This window comes from Anabrus simplex, chromosome 10 (assembly GCF_040414725.1).
Source record: "Anabrus simplex isolate iqAnaSimp1 chromosome 10, ASM4041472v1, whole genome shotgun sequence".
In the NCBI taxonomy this organism is placed as follows: domain Eukaryota; kingdom Metazoa; phylum Arthropoda; class Insecta; order Orthoptera; family Tettigoniidae; genus Anabrus; species Anabrus simplex.
The window spans coordinates 29,135,582-29,160,483 of record NC_090274.1 but is presented as its reverse complement, the minus strand read 5'-3'; the positions used below and the strand labels follow the sequence as shown (position 1 = coordinate 29,160,483).

At 40.0% G+C, this 24,902-nt stretch overlaps 1 protein-coding gene across 5 annotated transcripts in view; it reads left to right on the top strand.

The window, feature by feature from the left end:
• Nucleotides 1-277: 277 nt before the first annotated feature.
• Nucleotides 278-24,902, top strand: part of LOC136882342 (receptor-type tyrosine-protein phosphatase kappa) — a 90,507-nt gene continuing 65,882 nt past the window's right edge. For 4 of the 5 annotated variants that reach the window (XR_010861147.2, XM_067154933.2, XM_068229520.1 and 1 more), the window contains exons 1-3: nucleotides 766-1,240; nucleotides 15,883-16,231; nucleotides 20,856-20,923. Coding sequence is in view for 4 of the 5 variants with exons in the window: in XM_067154933.2 (XP_067011034.2) it covers nucleotides 16,011-16,231; nucleotides 20,856-20,923 (289 nt within the window). In the remaining variant the exon portion in view is untranslated. Of the gene's footprint in view, nucleotides 374-765; nucleotides 1,241-15,882; nucleotides 16,232-20,855; nucleotides 20,924-24,902 lie in introns of those variants that run through there. The other variant, XM_067154934.2, reaches the window with a different exon arrangement.

The following is a 24,902-nucleotide window of genomic DNA, read 5'->3' as shown; positions in this document are numbered from 1 at the left end:
TATTATTATTATTATTATAAACGTATGTCATCTGCTACCGTGTGAACACAGTAGTTTGTCGCCTTCTGGCTGTCTGCTCGTCAATTTCGACGTTCCGTTTTACTCTAGGCCTACTAGATGGCAGATTAAACCGAATTTCTCTTGGGCGTCTAAGGCTGAGTTTTAATGAATGTTTTTGGGTGAACATCAAATGTATTACCAGAGATCTTTTACATGCCACCATGGAGTGTCGAATGGACTTTTTCCCCGCCCTTCAAAATTCCGATTACCGTACCTCTGCTGGGCAAGAACCCGCTATCTACCACTGATCCACAGACAATGACTGACGTCGGTTGAGTGATTTCCGAGATTAGGCCTACTCGCTATAAACAAAGTAAGTTATTACAAAGTTTATCTCTTTACAACATTAGTAGCTATATTATGTTGAGTGTGTCGTGTAAGAAATTCATCTCTGTGTATCGTAGTTACAGTAAAGTTGGTTATGATAACATAATAACTTTATTAACCAGTTTTATCACATGATTATTTTTATTACCGTACCTGTTTATTTCTTTCATTTGTTCCTCTCTTTCTTTTGTACCATTATCTCAGGAAATGAGCGAGACGTATCGTGATTGAAACGGATTGAAACTTTATAATATAAGAAAGTGAGAAAATTTAATATTGCACAACATAGCTAGCAAGGCTTTATATTCTATTCTGCGATCTATCGGTGGAAATATGAAGCTTCCGCGTATCCCCCCTGCCTTGCACGCTCATCGACATGCTATGCACGCTCGATCGCAGAAGGCTTTGTTTTACTTGTATTTTCACGCCTCGAAAGATAAATGAAGTTGTGTACAACTGTATGGTGTACACCGATGAAGTTTGAATCGACTAGTTCGCTTATCGGTATTCACTTGTAAACAACGGGTGATAGGAATAGTCGTCAAATATTAAGTAGTGTACACTCTCAAGGATTTCTTAGAAGATACTAACAGTGTATCATTGTGATACAACAGACAAAAAAAAGTTGTAAGAAACTAATATAAGAAACTACTATACGGTAGTTAATCCTGTGCCTACTCCCTTGAAGGCCAGCGTTGTTTAAGATACGTTTGTTTTAAGAACCAGACCGTTCCATTAAATCGACAGTAGAGAACCGAGCAGGAAACAGGAAGGAGGATGTGGACTGTGTAATAAGGAAACATATGTCAGACGATAAGTTTTAGATGGCCATGCTTGCTGGGACTATCATCACGTGAGTGTCTTTTTTTTTTTAAAATCGCCGTTGTTTTTAGATGTTAATAATACTAAGTCCTCTTCTCAAAACTGAATTTCTTTATTAGCGTGAAATGCATGAATTGTTCTAAGGGCGATACTGGAATCCTTGATTACAGATATTATATTTTTAGACATTCTAAGGAAGATACACGGCAAATCTATTCTTGTATCCAAAATGCTCTTGCATGAAAAGTTATCTCGATGTGATTTGCTATCATTGTCAAAGAAATCCTCCCAATGTTTGCCAGTTTTTTTTTTTTTTTTTCCTTATCTCGTTTAACTGGCGCACCTGTTCTTGGAGGGCTGGCCTGCGGTTGGGTCCCAAATCTCTTTGTAGTGATACTCGAGTTGGATCCCTAACCCGTCGGGTGGCCAAGATCATTAAGATCATTAACTCTATGTGATCTGACACCGTTGTTAGCCGGCTCGAGTCCTGTTCGTCGAAAAATGTTCATCGTCAGAATGTTGGCCGGCAGGGTAAGAGAAGTGGTGGGTGGCGTGGTATAGCCTCCAATTTCTAGTCACTAGATTGCGTGCCAAAAGCCTGAATTATTCCACACTTCTCTGCAGTGTTCATATGGAGTGAGGGTGGTGATTTTTTCCGGCGGGTTGGCGAGCACGGGGCCCTTAGCTGAGTCCTGGCATTGTTTCCCCTTACTTGTGCCAGGTTCCTCACTTTCATTTATCCTGTATGACCACTCTTGGTCAACTCTTGTTCTTTTACGACCCCGACGGTATTAGAGCACTCGAGGCCTAGGGAGTTTTCATTTTCACGCCCTTCGTGGCCCTTGTCTTTCTTTGACCGATACCTTCATATTTCGAAGTGTCGGATCCCTTCCATTTTTTCCCTCTGATTACTGTTATATAGAGGATGGTTGCCCAGCTGTACTTCCTCTTATAACAGTAATCACCGCCACCGCCACTTTGTCAGTCGGATGGAGACGTTTGCATTGTACTACGAGAGTGGGCTACGGTACTTGGCGATACCGGGTTTCACCCTCTCCCTTCCTACTATCACATATCGCGTCATTCAGTTTATCTAATTAACTCCTCTGGTGAGGTTGACGTCAGGAAGGACATCCGTTCGTAAAAAAAACGCTATTATCCGATTTTATACGTGACCCCGTAAAGAAACGCGACAAGAGTTGGGCATACGTACACTCGAGTTGGATCCCAAACAGTTGAAGGGTCAGTACAGGTGTACGTCCCCCAGTAAACATTTTCCATTATGAACACTGTCTACTGCGACTGTAGTTGATATTCCCCAGCTTCGAGCTAATATAATTAAATTACGCTATGTGTAAAATGAACTAGTCTAAAATTTATGTTTAAGTCGTGAATGGTAAAAATTGATAACGTGTTGCAAAAATGAATACTCTGAATCTTTTTTGTAGTCCTGGTTTTATCTTTGCTCCTTAATTTTTGATGCAAGTGTCGCACCAAATTTTCTTGAGGATATCTGTCAATTTGAATGTATTCGGGTATGGAGCGCAAAACCATCCATTCGATTTTCTATGAAAAGATTAACAGCAATTAGTGCCGGTACTTCGTACGTTCTGATGAACTTGAGAATTCCGTCCAAATTGCAGGTCAGGTGGATACAAGCTGTCTGCAGCCGGGGCGTAGCCAAGGACGGGGGTGGGATGGAGGGTGGGGGGTGGTACTGGGGGGTCAGAACCATCCCCCCCATATAATTTTTACAAAAGAAAATAAATATAAATTGACAATAAATGAGTGGAAGTCGACTCAGTGAATTGGCTCTTCTGAAGATTCACAGAAACACAATTTGTAAAACCAACAGATCTCTCGAATCTATTTTCTAAGAGGTCTCGAAAGTTGTATTTTAAATTGTAATTTGAACATACCATTCCGTGTAAAACTGTTGACCTTGATCATGTTGTTCTTGTTTTGTATTTTAATGTAAGATTTTGTAGTTTACTGCAATCTGAATATCAACATAGTTCACTTGTGTTGATGTCTGTAAGACGACACACGCACAAGTACCTTCTTTATGTTTTATCATCATTTTGTAACTATAACCCCCCACCCCTCCTACGCTATTGGTCTGCAGCAATGTGTAAGAGAGATGAACAAACATTTAATCTAACTTTACAGGTGGTGGTGGTGATTATTGTTTTAAGAGTAGGCAACCATCCTCTATATTTCGGGGTCAGAAAAGAACAAAAGTTGACCAAGCGAGATTGGATAGGATAGATGAAAGTCAGGAGCCTGGCACAATTAAGTAGAAGCAATGCCAGGACTCAGCTCAGGGCCCCGTGATCGCTAACCCACGCTCCCAAGTTGACAGCCCTTGGGGCGCCTTTTAGGCAGGTGATGTGTTATTCTACCGCCCTCACCCACAGGGGGTTATCCTCACATGTATGAGTTTGATAGCCATTAGGTCCTCAACAAAACAAGATTCTATTTTTTGTGTTGACAAGAGAAATGTCAAATAAAGACGTTAGTAGCTCTTCGATTTCTGATTCCTTATTTAAGAATTCAATAGTTAACAAAAGGGACTGAATATTTCTCTCGACTGATCAAGATACACCAGTTCCCGATGTAACTATTGCACAATTCAAGGCGTAATACGGGAACGAAATCGAGTAATGTTAAAGTCCAGGACCGAACATTAAAGGGAATCAACTCGAGCTCTGGAAGTTTATCTTCGGAAGCAACTTCAGAACTCTTGACCGAGCTGGATAGCTGCAGTCGCTTAAGTGCGGCCAGTATGCAGTATTCGGGAGATAGTGGGTTCGAACCCCACTGTCGGCAGCCCTGAAGATGATTTTCCGTGGTTCCCATTTTCACACCAGGTAAATGCTGGGACTGTACCTTAATTAAGGCCACGACCGCTTCCTTCCCATTCCTAGGCTTTTCCTGTCCCATCGTCGCCATAAGACCTATCTGTGTCGGTGCGACGTAAAGCAACTAGCAAAAAAACAAAAAAGATGGTTTTGTAGTGTAAACGTTGTGTTTAACATACCCCCACAAAAGAATCCATGGGGTCAAATCCGGTAAGCGTGGAGGGTATTCGATACTTCCTCTTCGTCCTACCGAACAGGTGGCCGTCAAGATAGGCCCCTACATCCCGATGGTAGAGGGGAGGTGCTCCATCCTGCTGGCAGTGCCAATCTTCATTCCTAAACATCTCTTGTATGCGTGGTATAGCGTATTCTTGTAGCAAGTTGGGGTAATTTGGACCATTAACGGTATCATCAAAAAATAAAGGTCCAATTAAACCAAATGCTGACAAACCACACCACACTGTGACTCCAGATAAGTTCACATGGTGTTCCATTGTCACATGAGGACTGTTAGCTGCCCAGTAGGTGCAATTGTGACGATTAATGGAACCATTTAACTTGGAACAATCTTGTATGAGAATTGATTGTCCTCTGCAGATTTTGTTTGGTACCACTCACAAAATCAGTTCTCCTGTCATCATCTTCATTAAGAATAAAATAACGTAGGAATAAAACTTCTCCATTGGGCACGCTTCAAAATGCGATGGACGCTCGATTTTGGAACTCCTGTATCACGAGCCGCTTGCCGAACAGATTTTCTAGGCCAGGGAAGGGGGAACTTTTCCAAATAGTGTGCCACTTGTTATTTTTATTTAAGGAATGGCTACAACCTACAATACCCCCCCCCCCCCTCCCCGCGCCTTCCTTTTCAAATTCCCAATTGTGTTCCATAATATGTTACTTTTTCTGATTTATTTATTTATTTATTATTAGATATATATCCTGTAAATACATTTGATTGCATGATCCGTGGTCATATTTTGCAAATACTACAAAAAAATTAAATATGTAAGTTTTGACAATACATATTATTATTTGTAAATAAATAAATAATAAGCTTCCATTGTAACACACTTCGTCATTAAATATTATTACCAGGCGGGTTGGCCTCGCGGTTAGGGGCGCGCAGCTGTGAGCTTGCATCCGGGAGATAGTGGGTTCGAGCCCCACTGTCGGCAGCCCCGAAGATGGTTTTCCGTGGTTTCCCATTTTCACACCAGGCAAATGCTGGGACTGTATCGGAATTAAGGCCACGGTGGTTTCCTTCCCAGTCGTAAGCCTGTGTTCGTGCGACGTAAAAAAATTGAGAAAAGATAAATATTATTAGATTTAAAAATCAAAAATATTAATATTGCCAATGGACTTCACTTCCTGCATTAACTTCATTATCTTTCCATGTTGTCGTAGTTCGTATGCTCAACAATAATTTAACTAATTTCTACCTCATCACATTTCCGCAAGGAAATCAGAAAAAAAAACAAAAAAAAACAGCTATCCTTGCTTGTAAGGTCACATTCATGCTTTCATCAAAACATACTGCATACATCTGGGAGTTATCCAAATTAGCTTTCAATTGCTCTGAAACTTCTTCACTTGTTCTTATTATTCTATCCTTGACAACAGTTCATCTGGCTGGCATTCCTTTCATTCTGTTAATCATTTGTTGTTAGGGAAGTTTTCAAATAATGTGTCGGACATCAATAAGGAAGTTCATTTCAAGAACTCGCCGTCAGAAAGCAATTTCCCATGCATGTCGTACTATGCAGTGAGACAGATGGAAACAGCTGCACTGATATTATTAATTGGTGGAGAAGATGGTACAAAAGAACTAGTTTGTTTTGTGTAATGTTCGATATTTTGTGACACGAACTCTCTTCTTTCTTCATTTGGCGTGGAAAATACTTTTGAATGATTAGTATCGAAACGGCACTTTACATTACATCTGAGGGATACAATATTGTTTTCGAACACAGGCAACACATCTTTCTATCAGTCCGAATTCTCTCGTCCACTGCTCTTGAAAAATCCGGTCACTACCTTTGTTAAGTTTCTGTTCTTTTCGGCACCGAAAACATGTTTGCGAGGTTCGTACACAAAACCACCAGAAAACGACACTGTTATCTCACTTGACTTACGGACCTATCAGTGTAGCTGTGTTGCCATATTTACGTCCGGATGTAACTAGTATTTAGATTTTCGATATTTATTTCTTACACGTGGAACACTATAAGATATGTATTGTCTGTAGTACAAAACGTATATAGAAACATTATGTTCATGTGGCATGCCACCGAAATCGTGTTCGCGGCATAGGTTCGCCATCCCTGTTCTAGGCGATTGTTGAAATCGCGTCATGACTTATCTTTCTCTTGTGGGGCTGTTGGGTGATCGTGGTCTTCCGAAATGGCTCTTATGGACATCCTTAACAGTTCCTTCTTCCTCAAACTTATCTCGCAAACGAGTAATTGTGAGTCTCGAGTTGGTGCATCGTGTTGAAATTCCATTCTAAGCCATCTTTGCACTTCACTTATGTTCTCAGCCTTCCAGCAGCACTTTATAAAGAATTTCCTTTCCTCAAAGTTTAGTCTGACTCCAGCCATTATTTCCAGCAGCCACAACGAAAAAAAAGACAAAAGGCTTGGTTGTTATGGACTGTCAAAGAGTGTATCTTGTATAACGATTTGTTACTGCGCAGAGCTTTGCTTCCGTGCTCTGTGGTAGATTTGGGGCATGCAGCATTCCAGTTTTATTGTTTGTAGAATTGTCATTGTTTCTCCGGCAAGAAACATAATGGATTTCTTTTCTATAACTCCTTCAATACTCGTAGGTAAATAATATGACTGGAAAGGACTTGTATTGCTGGGAAAGATGATGACTAGATTGGAGACGAACTGATGAAGTTGACCAAGGGAAGAGTGTAGATGGAACATCACGCACTTTCGGTGACGAAGAGGACACTGTGATTGACGAATACGAGAAAGAGGACCGCATAATGTATGTTCCACGGGCATGTTAAATGAAAGGAAAGAACTGTCATAGATGGTCAACCAAACTTCTTATGAAAGCTGGAAGAACACCGAGGCGTGACATTGTGTTCATTAGACCCGCTCCTAAAGGCCATCATAAGGTCGTGAAAACAACATCCGATGCTTTGGGATTGTTTATCGATGCTGGTATGTTGGAAAATATAGGTCATTTCACTAAAAATGAAATCATTGCATAGCCGATTAAACATGAAGCTGGCCAACGATATAATGGAGATTTTGCAGATTTTGTTTTATTATTGTTGAAAGTATTACTTTTGAAAGTAATACGGTATTTCGTATATGTTCGTCAAGTAGTAGTCTACTTCCATAAATGTTATAGTGTGTTTCAGTTGTAATACCAGGGGTGGTGTGTGGTATTGTTGCAGGGTTGCACAATTCCCAATAAATGTGCACTTCATTTGTCGTCTTTTCTTCTTGTTTTAGTTTAATTAACCTAACATGTATTCGAAAACATGTTAAAATCAACCACATTCGGTCGTTCGTTGTACTAATGCTTCGTAATGGACCAACAAACGCTGCTGGTTTCGAATCAAACTCAGGGGGTTTGCTTTCCTACGGCAACTCCCTAGCAGACAGCGCGGCACATTGTTCTTCAGCAGGGAAGAGCCTAAAGCCTGTATAGAATCAGGTAGCATACTTGCCAGTATCGGTCTCGGGAGTTGCACGAGACCAGCAAGTCCCCTACGGAGAAACAGTTCTAAATATCCCCGTTAGATTGTGCCACTCTGCGGAAATTACTTCATTCCTACTTTCTCACCTCTCGCAAATTTCATTTACGTTGCACCGACGCAGATGGGTCTTACGGCGACGATGGGATAGGAAAGGTCTAGGAGTTGGAAGGAAGCGACCGGGGCTTTAATTGAGGCACAGCCACAGCATTCTCCCGGCGTGAAAATGGGAAACCGCTGAAAACCATCTTCAGGGCTTCCGACAGTGGTGTTCGAACCCATTATATCCCGAATGCAAGCTCACAGCTATGCGACCCTAACCGCACGGCCAACTTGCTGCGTAATTTCTTTTCCACGCCATACCAGACCACCCACAATATTACCAACATCTTGCCTCAATGAAAAACAGGAGGGCAAAATTTCAGTTCAAGTGAGGCAAAAGTAACTGCGCCAGGCTGAGTGGCTCAGACGGTTGAGGCGCTGGCTTTCTGACCCCCAACGTCGCAGGTTCGATCCTGGCTCAGTCCGATGGTATTTGAAGGTGCTCAAATACGTCAGCCTCTTGTCAGTAGATTTACTGGCATGTAAAAGAACTCCGACACCTCGGCGTCTCCGAAAACCGTAAAAAGTCGTTAGTGGGATGTAACGCCAATAACATTCTTATTAAGAGTAACTGTAGTTACCTCTTATTTCCTGGGTTGTAATTGCCAGATTTTTAGTAGGAATGTAGTTCATCACTTAACGGTAATAGAGTTTCTTGTTATTTCTGTAAGGTATAAAAATGTGACACTGAAAATGCAACACCCAGCTTCAGATACCACCAGCCGCCACTGTATAATACAGCGGATTCCTTGCGCAGCTTATCATTAAAAATATGGAATATTCAGTGTCCCATGGTTCACGTTATGTTCTAAAAAGCTTGCACTGCCCATTCAGGTATAAAAATGTTGATTTTCGAATTTATAAAAAGGGCGAAGTGCCATATAGGCTATACTAATCATGGGCAAATACACGAACACCCCTGTGGATGAAAGCGGTAGAATAACACCCACGGTAAAATAACTTCTGCCTGTCGTAAGAGGCGACTGAAAGGGGCCTCAGGGTCTCTTAACTTTGGAGCGTGGGCTGGCAGCCACGGGGCCTTTAGCTGAGTCCTGGCATTGCTTCCATTTTCTTGTGCCAAACTCTTCGCTTTTATCTATGCTATCCGACCTTTCCCCTGTGGGTTTGTTCATTTAATCGTGTCAGAAACATACATTATACTTTCAATTAACTTATACAGGACAATAACAAATCTGGTGCTATGATCATTAATCATTTCTGATGATGCCAGGTAACGATGTGATCTAAGCTCTACATAAATACAAAATTAATTAAATGTGGTGTGACCAAGAAGCGGCTAATTTACATGCTTCCTTGGTAGCGTCGATCACATTCTGGAGAGAGCAAGTAGTTGGACACAAGTTACAAACAAGAAGATGGCTCATTGTCTGTTCTTCACCACATTCTCATAGAGTGGAGTCACAAACAAAACCCCACTTTCTCATATTGGTCTTTGTTCTTCCAACTCCTGAACGCAACCTGTTGAGCGTCTTCCATATTGACCAGCTTTCCTCGTGGCCTTGGAGGAAGTCTTTCGGAAGGCGTCATCCATCCTTCAAGGTGGCTGGATCTGGAACGCCATGAATTCACTCTGAAGTTCGATGGTGATTCAGTGAGGCTTTCAGTTGTATGGAGAAAGCTTTTCCTTGATTTGAGCCGTTGGGTTGCTGGATGATACCCATATAAAGTATGGGTCGTCAGGTTCAGTGCTTTAGATTTCTCCAGTCTGGATGCACACTCACAGCGAATACCTGGAGGTGCAGATCTCAAACATCCTGTAATGAGTCTGCAGGTTTCATTTAAGGCGACATCCACTTGATTAGCATGACTAGATCTTTACCAGACAGGGCAGGCGTATTCTGCTGCTGAATAACAGAGGGCTATTGCTGATGTTCTTAAAAGGAGAGGATGCGTCCCCCAGGTTGAACCCGATGATTTCCGGATAATCCCCGTGTGGGTGGGGGTGTTAGAATAACACCCATGGTATTCCCTGCCTGTCGTAAGAGGCGACTAACAGGGGTCCCAGGAGCTCTGAACTTGGGAGCGTAGGCTGGCGACCATGGGGCCCTTAGCTGAATCCTGGCATTGTTTCCACTTACTTGTGCCAGACTCTTCACTTGCATCTATCCTATCTGACCTCCCTTGGCCAACCCTTGTTCTTTTCCGACCCCGACAGTATTAGGTCTCGAGGCCTAGGCCTAAGGGAGTATTTCATTTTTGCGCCGTTCGTGGCCCTTGTCTTCATTTGGCCGATACATTCAAGTTTCGAAGTGTCGGATCCCTTCCATTTTTTTCTCTCTGATTAGTGTTATATAGAGGATGATTGCCCAGTTGTACTTCCTCTTAAAACAATAATCACCACCACCACAACTGCACGGAACTTATTTAACTTATTTAATTTCAACATTTGAGGTGGGCATTTTTCTACAATTAAGTGTTCATAATACAGTGCATTCAGTTTCTCAATCCTGTACAGTCTTATACCTATACAACCAAACTAACGCAATACAAGCATACGACTGCCATTTACAAGTAGATCCGTAAATAGTCGCGTGGACTAACATCGCAGTTGACTCTGTCTTTAGTATGCCACTGACGCTCTAGCGGTCGGTGATGTAATAATTCACGCTAAATGTAGTGGGGAGACGTTCTAGGAAAGGCACTGAACAGCATATTGTAATAAAAGCTAGTGTATTATGTTCGCAGATATAAAACAAAGAAGCCTGGATTACAATTCACGCGACCACCGAAGTGTTTTAACACCTCAGGCAACTGAATATGTCCAGAGATTTAATATGGATATGCTTTTCAGTTGGGGAGTCTATATACAGACTTGGGTATATAATAATAAAAAATAAAAAATAATAATATCTTGAGGAGTAATACAGATAATCATTGGCGGTTTGGTTTGTTGTTGTTGTTTTTTTTTTGCTAGTTGCTTAACGTCGCACCGACACAGATAGGTCTTATGGCGACGATGGGAGAGGGAAGGGCTAGGAGTGGGAGGAAGCGGCCGTGGCCTTAATTATGGTACAGCCCCAGCATTTGCCTGGTGTGAAAATGGGAAACCACGGAAAACCATTTTCAGCTTCCATTTGTGACAAATTTTACAGTGACATTTCATGGATAGGAATGCGCTACGTAACCGACACCTATACTGCGGGACGGAGACAAGCTGGCGGCGGCTCAATTATGCTTTGAGGCATATTCACGTGGGCATCCATGGGTCAAATGGAGCTCGTGTAAGGCACCATGACGGCCGAGAAGTATCGTACACTGGTTGCAGATCACGTACACCCTTTCATAACGATCATGTTTCCCAACGGCAGTGGCATTTTTCAACAAGACAATGCGCCATGTCACAAGGCCAGGAGCGTGATGGAGTGGTTCGAGGAACACAGAGGCGAGTTGCAACTGATGTGCTGGCCCCCTAACTCGCCAGATCTTAACCCTCGGATATGATTGAAAGTGGCGTCAGAGCTCATCCCTCCCCCCCCCACCTCTCGGCCCCCGGAATTTACGGGAATTATGTGACTTGTGTGTGCAGATATGGTGCCAACTCCCTCCAGTGACTTACCAAGGCCTCATTGCTTCCGTGCCATGACGCGTCGCCGCTGTTATGGGTGCCAAATGTGATATACTGGCTGAAAGTGACAGGGCGTTTTGTCTTATGGGGTTAAGGGCCCCGTAGTCCGTCTTGTCTGCGCTGTTCTAAGATTACAGATAAAACGGAACACGGAAGAGGACGCTGATGTTCGGTTTTGCTGTCAGACTTGCGGTCAGTTTTGCAGACGCGTGCAGCACGCAGCGTTAGCTTTGAGATAAAAACTGAAAGTCGATCAAGTTGGCCGTGCGGTTAGGGTAGCGTAGCTGTGAGCATTCGGGAAATGGTGGGTTCGAATTCCACCGTCTTCACCCCTGAAGGTGCTTTTCCACGGTTTTCCATTTTCACACCGGGCAAATGCTAGGGCCGTACCTTAATCAAGGCCGCTTCTTTCTCAGTCCTAGTCCTTTCCCATTCTTGCGTCGCCGAAGAAATTCTATGTGTGAGTGTGACGTTAAACCACTAGGAAAAAAGTGTAAAGAGAAAGAAATTCCACCATTTCTACCATTTTCGGCACCAAACGATCGGCTATGGACTTAAAAAGGGAAAAATAACAAAAATCGAACATTTTGACGTACTTAGTTTCAACGCAATGACAATTCAGTTCAAATCAAGCCAAACCTCACGGCATAACAGCTCTGGAGGGCAATGGCCTACCGAGTGACCACTGCTCAGCCCGAAGGCCTGTAGATTACGAGGTGTCATGTGGTCGGCACAACAAATCCTCTTCGTTTTCTGGACCGGGGCCGCTATCTCACCGTCAGATAGCTATCATGTGGGCACTGCTGGTGTGTAATTGTCTTGTGTTACTCACAGCCTCTTGAGAACTACCGAGGGAAGAATATATCAACAAGCTCAATTTGGAAATGTATGGTGTTCATTCAAATTTTACTTCATATTAAAATGTTTTCATTTTACAAAAAAGTTCGTTCAGAAACAGTATAGGATTAATGCTAATACATTTTAATAATAATATATTTAATGCAGCCAAATAGCCATAACAGAGAATATAGATTACATTGATGGGTTACATACTTGCATAATCACTTATAGACATTGTTCTTCTTGTACAGAATTCAGTGTGGTACGGTACTGTTCACGCGTTTTTCCACATAGTGTGCACTCACAGTCTATACTTGGGTCATGGAAGTGTTTTGATTTGCAGAGTAGGTGATGAAAACCGTGAACTGCTAATCTTGTAATGACATGTCTTAATTCAAAATTAGTTTTTGTCCACGAGTGATCTATCATTGCCCCTGTGCCATAGAAGTCTGGTTGGACTTCTTCTCTCTTCTCCGTCAGTTTTGCCAGCAGTTTCTCTGATGCACCGGTGTTCGGTAGGGGCAAACTTGTCCCGAGATCTTCTACGAGAAATTATTCCCTTGCCAGGAGACATACAAGTCTAGACGGTGTCGTTTTTGATACACCTATCACCTTCTTTATATAGTTCGCTTTCACCCTTTCTAAGGTTGGTAGGTTCCTCATTGTTAAATGTGACCAGATAATTTCAATGCCATAAGTCATTATTGGAAGAATTTTTACTCTGAATAGCAACATTGCTGTCTCCAGACTGAGTGATCTAATGTCTTTTGTTTCATGCATTGTCATCGTTGCTTGAATTGCCTTTTCTGTGACATGTTTTGTGAAACAATATGTGCTCGATTGCAGGGTGACGCCTAAATATTTGAAGTCTGGTAGTATCTTTTTTTTAATCCTGAATGAAGATCTCTGTTGAGGGGGGTACTCTCCCTCCTTTCCTGAAGATCATGGTGTCTGTTTTTGAGATGTTTATGAACAGCTTGTTTTCAGAGCACCAGTTTTGCATGTCATTTACAGTTTCCTGTAGTTTTGTTATGTCTCTTGAGCTAATTACAATGACATCAGCATACGCGCAAGAAAATACTCCCTCCTTTTGGGTAATTCTTAGGATATCTGCAGTTGAAACTATGAACAGCAAAGGACTCAGTGGGTCACCCTGTAGGACCCTGTTTGATTGAGCTATTGGATCTGATAGAGTAGGTTATCCGAAACTCGTACTTCGTTCCATTGCAGTATTGATGTGATGAGATAGGCCCATATGTTGTTCGTGCCTAGCATCTCCTTAAGCTTGTCTATCACTAGCTTCTTGTTTGTCAGGTCGAAAGCCTTAGTAAAATCTATGAAGATGGCATAATATTTTCCATTGTCTTCTAAGGCATCCCAGATTTGGTTTAGCAGGAGTTCAATAGCGTTTAGAGTAGATTCTCCCTTTCTAAACCCAAATTGGTTTTCTGGCAGATGCTCGTTTATTTCCTCATTTATTTTTCCTGTTATAATTTTGGTAAATATTTTGAAGGGGCAGTTTTCCAGTGCTATGCCTCTGTACTTATTGGGATCTCTTGGGTCTCCTTTGCCTTTGTATAGAACTTTTACAATTGACTTTCTCCACTGGTCGGGAATGGAAGCAGTTTCTATACATTTGTTATATAATTTTGTCCATATGCAGTGTCTTTTACATATTCATTATAGATCCCGTCTGGACCTGCGGCTTTCTTGTTTTTGGTGCTGTCTACAGCGATTCTAGTTTCCTCTATGGTCAGGTGTACCCAGTCTATTTGTATATGTGGAGTGATGATATGTAGATCTTTTTTTGGGGTGCGCTGGACTTTCGATGTTGAGAATCTTACTAAAGTGTGATTCCCAGTTTTCCATGTTTATGTAGTGCGTCTGTTGTATTTTCTTTGGATGTAGAGCTATGAACGGATTTTTCTTGGATTCCTCTGCTAATGCTAATATATTTTGTACAAGTGTTACTCCAGTAACATCGAGAACAAGATAAGTGTTCATAATATAGGCAATTATGAAATACATAAAATTGTTAATATAGTTAACGAAGGTTCAATAACAATTACACAAGTCAAGTAATACTGAATCAACACAAATAGCCAGATCTCAAATGGTTTTTTAAAATGATTTTAAAAGGATGTTCAACAGATGAGTTTCATCAATAAATTTAAAGGACATTGTTAACTCTAAGATTTTAGACAAATGTGTTTTAACTTAAAGACATAATTTTTATTGTTATATGACCTGTAAAATATGATAAGATTTGTCACTCATGTTTACAAAGCATATTTTAGCTCAATAGAATATGTCCACAATCTTATTAAACCTTGGGTAAATTTTAATTGGCTGAAGATCCTCACAAAAAGGAGCGAAACATGTACCATATTAACAATTTAATAACGTTGTAAATCCTCATTAGCTTATTATGTATTGAATAGGTGGTATTTAATAAAATTATAAGAAATTGTATCACAAGTAGATCTTCAATACAGACAAAAAATGAAATTTATAAACTGCAATTATCCCAGTTAATCGAGAGTTGAGTGTACTTGAGTGTACAGTATGCTAAGTTGGGCTCATCAGTTGGCAAATAGCATACCGTGGGGGCACTGCGTAGGCTACTTGGAGCCACCGGCGGTGCCAAATGCACTATGAGAGACTTTGCCTCATTTTCAAAAATTGATGCCTGCCTGACCATCAGATGATACAGATGTTGATTCCCTTAGGGAGCTCCCCGTGTGGGTGGGGGCAGTAGAATAACACCCACGGTATCCCCTGCCTGTCTTAAGAGGTGACTAAAAGGGGCCTCAGGGGCTCTGAACTTTGGAGCGTGGGTTGCCGACCACGGGGCCCTTAGCTGAGTCCTGGGATTGCTTCCACTTACTTGTGCCAGGCTCCTCACTTTTATATATCCTATCCGACCTCCCTTGGTCAACTCTTATTCTTTTCCGACCCCAACGCTATTAGGTTTGCGAGGGCTAGGGAGTCTTTCATTTTCATGCCCTTCGTGGCCCTTGTCTTCCTTTGGCCGATATCTTCATTTTTTGAAGTGTCGACCCCTTCCACTTTTTCTCTCTGATTAGTGTTATATAGAGGATGGTTGCCTAGTTGTACTTCCTCTTAAAACAATAATCACCACCACCACCTTAGGGAGCTTAGCACACTGGAGTGAAATACTGGCAACGAGGAATGAGTTAGCGGGAAAAATTTATAATGTACAATAATGGACCAACTATATTGGCATTATGAAAAGGTGAAGTTGCAAAAAAACCAATAAGACTTAAAAAGAAGACAAAAAAAAAGGACCAATAAACCAGAAAATGCTAGAAAAGGCAAAAAAACAAAAAAACAAATAAAACCCACTATTTTCTGGCCTGTAATGACCCAATGTTGGGCCTTACCTTCAGACACTTGAGAAAAGGAAAAAAAAAAATTTTCCTGAACTTCTGAGCCCTACCCATGACTTTTGGCATGTCACTGTATATATATGATATATAAACTTCATTCTAATCCCATGTTTACCTCATAATGTTTGCATTTTGATATTGTAAATCTTACTGTTTCAGCTTGGAGATGTAGCAGAAGAGTCTGGTCATCAGTTTGATCAAGACATCAGACAGACAGATCAGTCATGGTTCTGTGAATCTACCGCTGATGCCAGGATGTAAATCGTCTACCCGTCTGACGACCGTGAATGAAGTTACGCAGCATGTCGGGAAAGAAGGCGAGACCAGCCGAACCTACCACAGATTCTGAGACAAATTCTACAGAGCTCGCCTTTACAGAGGAAATGCTGTCCAGTGATACAACTTCGTCAACAAACGATGACGGGAACAGTCTGTCATCAGAAGTGTGGCTTGTGTCACTACTGCTGTTGCCAGTCATGGTTTTGGTAGCCTATTGGCTCATTATTAGGTAAGTTTTACAAGTATTCTCTTTATATTGTTTTTAGAATTTGAGAATAAATATAGAGTGTGCAATAAACCTAAGTACACCTGTCTTTTCTTTGTCAAAAGAATCTTTTGTATGAAAATAGGATTTCTGCATGTTCTGAGTTGGAGTAGTTGATTTTTTAATGGTAGATGTACCATCATAATCATGGACAGGTGACTTTTTCACAGTGGTAAAAGGCGATCCCGTGTAAGTGATTCGTCAAATACCAGTTGTCCCATGAAAATACTCAATAAAGAATAGGATGCAAATTTAGTTGTGTGTTCAACATCTACATTCAGTTCAACTCTCACTGGTAAGGAGAATTATTCAACAAAATAAAAAGTCACGGAAGATTTAAAAGTATGTGTTCAAAATATCTCTATGAAACGAGCTCGTAGTGTGACAGTCTTCTTCTTCTTCTTCTTCTTCTTCTTCTTCTCCTTCTTCTTCTTCTTCTTCTTCTTCTTCTTCTTCTTCTCTTTATTATTATTATTATTATTATTATTATTATTATTATTATTATTATTATTATTATTATTATTATTATTATTATTATTATTATTATTATTATTATTATTATTATTATTATTATTATTATTATTATTATTATTCATCAATAATGTTAGAAAGTACTCAGCTGTGGTTTTCCTGCATAGTTATCCTTATCCCTGTCCCCATTTTGCAATGTTTTTCACTCACAGTAAACACACGAAAACTGTAACATTCGTCAATGTGATATATTTCTGGAATTGGACAAATTAATTGTAAATATTAGTAGGTTTATCTATATTATTATTATTATTATTATTATTATTGAAATTGTACTTCGTTGTATATTAATTTCGTCGTAGGAAGCAAAATGTTAATTTATATTGTGTATTATAATAGTTATTTTTATGTACAGCAGGATAGCATAGTACAATAGTAATTTGTTTCAGTCTCTTTTTTCATTTGTTCAGTATTTTATATATTTTTATGTTATTTATGTATTTCACTCTCTTTTTTTAATTTATTCAGTATTTTTTATATTTTTTGTTATTTATGTATTTCACTGGTTAAGTGTAAGACAGGGACATGTGTCCCTAACTTTGCCAGTTAAAATAAACCATATCTATCTATCTATCTATCTATCTATCTAAATATCAAGATGATTATCTAAAACTGGGTTTTATTAACTTTCTTGTAAAAAACCAGAAATGGCTGCAGTGTTTTGTTTGCTTGGACATTTTAGGCAATGATTGTCATGAGTCATCAAAATTACAAAAGCTGTGTTAGAACCAAAGTTGGTCAAACTGAATGGTTCAGAGTTGAGACATGATTAAGAAGGGGAAGTGTATTGTCTCCTTTACTCTTCATTATCATCATGGATAGAATTCTACATAATATCAAGGAGAAGATGATGGGCAAGCAAGTACTGATGAAATTGTAGTTTGGGGAGATAATGAAGAAGTTGATTTATGGAATGAGGAGGTAAGAAATTTCAGAATGAAGATTAGTACTATGAAAAGCAAGACTTTGATCATGACGAGAGGTAACAGAAAATCCAGGGGAGTTATAAAAATAGGAAATGAAACTCTTGAAGTAGTGAAAATTTTTAAATATTTGGGTGGCATGTCACAAGATGGAAATTTGGATGAAGAAATTGATTTAAGAATACAGCAGCCTGCAAGTTTATGGAACAAAGATGTGCCAATGAAGTGCAAGAAGGTTTTATACTCATCCTATTATAAACCTATACTGACCTATGCTTCAGCAGAACCAAAGTAAGATACAAGTAGCTAAAATGAGGTTATTGGGGAGTGTACAGGGAAAGACAAGATGATATAGAATACAAAAAGAGGAAATAAGAAGTGTGGGAATGTGTTAACTTCAAGAAGAGATTTGATATAGCAAAGCTAAAATGGTTTGGACACATGATGAGAATGCCAGGAGGCCAAAGAGAACATTCATGGATACAGAGACTGCAAAGAGGCCTAGGGGATGGCCTAGAATGAGATAGAGGAGCTCTGTTGTGGACTAGGAGTTAATAGCAATAAAGTACTAGAAGAGGAATGGTGGAAAGATCGAGTAAGGTGGAGGGTTATGGTACACTACCCTTCCCAGAGAGAATCTGGAAAAGGGAACTGATGAAGAATGGATGGTAATAATTTAGTGTTTTCTTTCCGTACAATAATTTTAATATTTTCGGTTATCATCACCTGAATCGTAAAAATTCTGGATCCTTATGGTGATTCATTCTTTGTGAACTGATGTCTTCTAAAAAATATATATAATTCCAAGAAAAGTGTGATACATTTCTTAAGAAACACCAAGAGCTGTAGGTAAATTATTATTAGCAGAAGTTTTCGTGAGCTGAATTTTTATGTAGTTTGATGAGTAGTAATAGGAATGGAGGAAGGAAGGAAGAGTGGGGGGGGGGGGGGGGGGGGGGGGGGAGCAGTATAAACAGTTTGGAAGGGATTGTCCTAGAGTATAAACTGAGCAACTTGGCTGTGCAGTTGGGCTCGCGTAGCTATGAGCTTGCATTTGGGAGATAGTGTGTTCAAACCCCACTGTCGGCAGCCCTGAAGATTGTCTTCAGTGGTTTCCCATTTTCACACCAGGCAACTACAGGGGCTGTACTTTCATTAAGGCCACGGCTGCTTCCTTCCCACTCTCAGCCCTTTCTTATCCCATCGTTCGCCATAAGACCTATCTGTGTCAGTGGACGTAAAGCAAATAATTGTAAAAAAAAAATATTAAAATATCTTAGAGTATGCGCAAAGGTCAAGAACCAGTTGCTTCATGAACCTTAAAGAATGTTGCTATAATCTCTCGTCACACCTCGAAAAAAAGAACAAGAGCACAGAACATGCATATTCTTATCATAGCCTGGTGAGATGGATGATAGATCGAATAACAAATGAAGAGATACTGAATCGAATTGCTGAAAGGAGATTGATTTAGCTAAATTTGATGAGAAGAGGAGATAGAATGACGGGACAAATCTTAAGACACCCAGGACTTGTTCAGTTAGTTTCTTGAGGGAAGCGTAGATGGTAAGAACCAAGGTATGAATATAACAAGCAGATTAGAGCAGATATAGAATGTAGTAGTTACGTAGAAATGAAAATATTAGCACGGGATAGGGTGGCATGGATGCTGCATCAAGCCAGTCTATGGACTGATGACTAAAACAACAAAGACAACAACCCAATCACAAGTCCTCGTTTCCTCAGTATTGGCAATTCCTTCACAGTTACAGCAATTCATGAAGGGAACAGTCTGTCGCAAGACATCAGAGGGTTATCAGTGTCCAAGTATCTAACAGAAAGTCAAAAATAGCAAAGCAGCAAGACATAATCACTTTCCTACTTCCTCATCCTCTTTTCTTTTAAATCCTCATTTCCCTGTCTACTATATCCTTTCTCTGTACCTTTCTTAACTTGGATGAAAATTTACAGTACAATAGTAACTTTTATTTTACAGGTAATTCTATTTTTCTTTGTAAATCTTAAAAAAAAAAAAAAATCTGCCTCTGTGGTTTAGTAGTTAGTGTGATTAGCTGCCACCCCCAGAAGCCCGGGTGGTACGAGGGCTGGAACGGCGTTCACTCTGCCTTGGGAGGTCAACTGAGTAGAGATGGGTTCGATTCCCACCTCAGCCATCCTCAAAGTGGTTTCCCACTTCTTAAGGCAAATGCCAGGATGCTACCTAACTTAAGGCCACGGCTTCTTTTCTCTCTTCTTTGCCTTCCCTTCCAATCTTCCCATACGCTGACAAGGCCCCTGTTCAGCATAGCAGGTGAAGCCATCTGGGTGAGGTACTGTTCCTCCTTCTCACTTGTATTCCCGACCCAAAGTCTCACGTTCCAGGACACTGCCCTTGAGGCAGAAGAGGTGGGATCCCTCACTGAGCCTGAAGAAAAAAGGCAACCCTGGAGGGTAAACGGATTAAGAAAGAAAGAAAGGAAGAAAGAAAGAGAAAGAAAGAAAGAAAGAAAGAAAGAAAGAAAGAAATTTTTATTTTTACAACTTCAGTGTCTATGTACATCCTCAAAACTGTACTAATTTTCTGTAATGTTGTGTTCTTTCCCCTTGACTTTTATAACTTTTAATGAATAAGTAGTTACTCAGTAGTTCTGCATATTTTAAAAGTTTATAATAGGTTACTTCTTGATTTGTAATTAGTTATTTATCACTTCACTTATGTTACTGGTTAAGTGTAACACAGGGGCAGCTGTCCCAAACTTTGCCAGGATGAACAAATTATCTATCTATCTATCTATCTATCTATCTATCTATCTATCTATCTATCTATCTATCTATCTATCTATCTATCTATCTATCTATCTATCTATCTATCTATCTATCTATCTATCTGTCTATCTATCTGTCTATCTATCTATCTATCTATCTATCTATCTATCTATCTATCTATCTATCTATCTAAATGCCCTTGTACAAGCTACGCTCTGCCAACGTCAGATGGAGGAGATAGTCAGTGATTTGACTCACCTGTGTATGACTGTATATTTAAATGCCCGTAAGTGAAGTATGCTGTAAATTAATTACAATTTTATATCTGCATTATGTTCCCATATTGTCACGTTTACTTTTTTTTTCAGACACCGCCGGAAGAAACGTGAAAGCGCTTTGACAAAATTTAGGATGTCGAATGTTAATATCTTGAGTGGTGAGTATTCTTTCTGTTCTCCTACTGTTTCAAAACTGAGTATGGAAAAGTAAACCTTATTTCGTAATACATTATAATTTCGTGTGGCTATTTCTAGCCGAGTGCAACCCTTGTAGGGCAGACCCTCCAATGAGGGTGAGCGACATCTGCCATGTGTAGGTAACTGTGTGTTATTGTGGTGGAGGATAGTGTTGTGTGTGGTGTGTGAGTTGCAAGGATGTTGGGGACAGCACAAACACCCATCCTCCGAACCACTGGAATTAACCGATGAAGGTAAAAATCCCCAACCCGGCTGGGAATCGAACCCGATACCCCTGAACCTGACCAATAATAACAATGGTGGAATTACAAGGAATCAGGACATTTATCTGCTAAAGCCATGTTTCCATTAAATGAAGGTGTACTAGAAAATAGTGTACATTCTCTAATTATTCATAATAGGCACTTTGAAAATACATCAAACATTATCAGAATACATTAAAGTCATCAGTAACCAATCACTTAAAAAGGCTCTGTCTGTTGTAGAGGTGGACAGCAACAATCCGTTGAGTTCACTGGTCACAGAGACTTAACTTATTACCCTATTTTTACTATTCATTACTAGCTATTGTATTAATCATTTATTTATTTACTTTTTTTTGTTTGTTTTGTTTGTTTTGTTTCTGGGTTTCCGAATTTGGCCAACTATGAACTGCATATAGCTTAAGGCCTTTCTTCTCTTCCCAAAAACCTCTTCATTTTTTGCTTCCCATCTTTCTCTCCTCTTTGGAAATGATATGTTCGGGCTATGTTTTAGTGGTTACGCTTGAAATGAATTTAGACTGTCAGTACTTCTTCTGAACTCCCTTCTATTGTGGATCATCTCTACTGTAATCCCAACTTCTTCCACATCCCTCGTGACCTCTTCTACCTATGTGGAGTTGGCCTTTAACCCCATGACGTATTTGAAGATCTTCTTGGTCAGCTGTTTGTCATCCATTCTTACCAGGTGTCCATAGAATTATTTTTTTTTTTTTTGCTAGGGGCTTTACGTCGCACTGACACAGATAGAATTTATTTACTTCTATAAATGTCTCACACTAGTTGAAGCCATACTATTACTATCATCATCATCTATTGCAAATATTTGAATAAAAATAAATTGCTTGGGATTCGCAGATGGCCTAGCGTTACTAGCTAATAGCATTCAAGGAGCCATAAATCAAACAAGACCGAGCTCGATAGCTGCAGTCGCTTAGGTGCGGCCAGTATCCAGTATTCGGGAGATAGTAGGTTCGAACCCCACTGTCGGCAGCCCAGAAAATGGTTTTCCGTGGTTTCCCATTTTCACACCAGGCAAATGCTGGGGCTGTACCTTAATTAAGGCCACGGCCACTTCCTTCCCACTCCCAGCCCTTCCCTGCCCCATCATCGCCATAAGACCTATCTGTGTCGGTGCGACGTAAAGCAACTAGCAAAAATTCAATAAGTTTACAAAGTATAGCAAAAAAAAAAAAAAAAAAATAAGACTCCAGTTATCATTCAAAAAGACTGAACTAATGGTAGCAGATCCACTAGTAATAAACCACATAACAATAAATAACAGGAAAGTAAAAATAGTGAAGCAATTTAAATACCTGGGAGAAATTATAACATACAACTTAGATGAGAAACCTGCATGGCAAGAAAGGACTAATACAACAATAAAAGCTCAAAAATTATCATTGTCTACATACAATAAAGAATGTCTATCAATTAAAATAAAATTGAAACATTACAAGACGGTGGTTCAACCAAAGGTAACATCACTCAGAGAAACAGAATCAACATCCTAAAAGTAGGCAGAAGAATAGCAAGGACATGCATACATAAAGAATATTGTAAAGATGGACAATGTTAGATAGTGCCAAATGAAGTGGTGTACAGAGAATTGGAGCCCATCACGCATACTATTCGGAAGAAGAGGATCTTTTTTTGGTCACATTATGAGGACACCAGAAACCAGATTACCAAGAAAAATTATAGAGAAACCCCAGAATCTGAAGCAGCAAGTAGGATGGATTAAGGAAATTAGAGAGCATATTGAAGAACTAAAAATAACTCTGGATGGCTTACAAAACAAAACTGAAATTTCAAAGGAACTGAAAAACATAAAAATAAGATTTAACCCAAAACTAAACAAACGACCTATAGAGAAAAGAGTATTTACTGATGAACGACAGAAAAGATCAGTCAACAAATTATTAAACAGATTCATTTAAAACACCACCTAGTCGATACTTTATTTCTTGCCTTTGGGCAGAATGATAAAAACATTATCATGTACAGGATATGTTTTGACCACTTAGTGGTCATCTTCAGCTGTCTTTAAAAATAGCTTAGATGAAATAATTTGATTAGTAAGTACATTAAAATCTTAAATTACTTTTTTTTTTAACCTTAGATGCAAATTGTCATTTAAGTACCTTTTTACCCACCATTACACTAAAATACCCCCCACTTATTCCCCCCCTTCCCCCTCCCAAATTTCAAGTGCTTTAAGCAATAGTTATAAGTTCCCATGGGAAAAAATTTAAGATTTTAATGTTTTTATAATTTTGCCCAAAGGCAAGAAATGAAGTATCGATTAGGTGGTGTTATAAATTAATTTTTTAAATAATTTGTTGATTAAATCATCAATACGGTCATGAAGTGGACAGCTTGCAGAAAATATCAGAACGAATGAAAAGCAACAGAGCAATTTGGAAAGAAAACTTATCGAAGAAGATGACCAGAACGTGATTGACTGAAGTGGTCGAATTAGGTCGTAAAAGAAGAAGAAAAAGAAATGTCCCAGTGAGCCTTAGGATTAGGAACAGTCTTTTAAAATATGTAGAGAAACATTAAGACCAAGTGAGTTGGCTGTGTGGTTAGGGGCACGCAGCTGTGATCACACGATTTGGGAGGTAGTGGGTTCGAGCCCCACTGTCACCAGCTCTGAAGATGGTTTTCCATTGTTCCCCATTTTCACACCAGGTAAATGCTGGGGCTGTACCTTAATTAAGGCCACTGTCGCTTCCTTCCCACTCCTAGCCCTTTCCTATCCCATCATCGCCACAAGATCTATCTTTGTTGGTGCTACGTAAAGCGAGTTTTAAAAAAAAACTTTAAGTATCACACTATATTAGGTTGAAAGATTAAAGAAGAGATGGATGTAGGAGAACTGGGGTTGATGAAGAGAGAGTCTGTCTATTTGAAGATGTGGAGCTTGTCCTTGTCTTCTCTTTCTGTTGCTCACTCTTCATGCACTGACCTGTCATTGTGTTTGTCCGAACATGTATTCCTTTTTGTGCTTCGATCACTCTGTACAGTCTACAGGGTGTTTCAGAACTACACCAACAAAAAAAGTCAGGGATGCTCGTCTTGTTGTGTTAAGAATGACGGTGCAATCGGATTGGCAGTGAAAATTTGTCTTTTCTAAAGAATGATGTTACTTCTGGGCGCGTGATTCAAATGAATGAACTTACAGTATTTGCTATGCCAGAGCACAAGCCTGTGCTCTGCTTCAGGGAAGGGAGGGGAAGTGGGGTGTATGATGGAGACAGAGATAATGCTCCGCGCGTATACACGAGTTTCCTTGTTCTACTCGCACATGTCTCTTACTGGCAATATCCACAGTTCATTTATTAAACAGCCGTAACTGTACACACTGTGATTAACACACACTTGTCAGCCAAGGAATGCACCAGATAGTTTATCTTCTCGTCTGTTGGTCGCAGCCACGTTCTTTATTATTTAACATGCTCGAAGATGCAACGCTGCTGCCCCACGATTGTGTATTACTTCACTCACAACATTGTAAATGGAATGAAATGCTAAACAAAGGAAACAATATGCCCAATGTTTTGATTACAGTAGATGTTTAGTATGACATCCTCCTGCTTCAGTGCACAGTTGACAACGGTGAGGTGGTGATATGTGGACTCTATGCGGGAGGTGTATTGTGTCGTGAATGACCTGG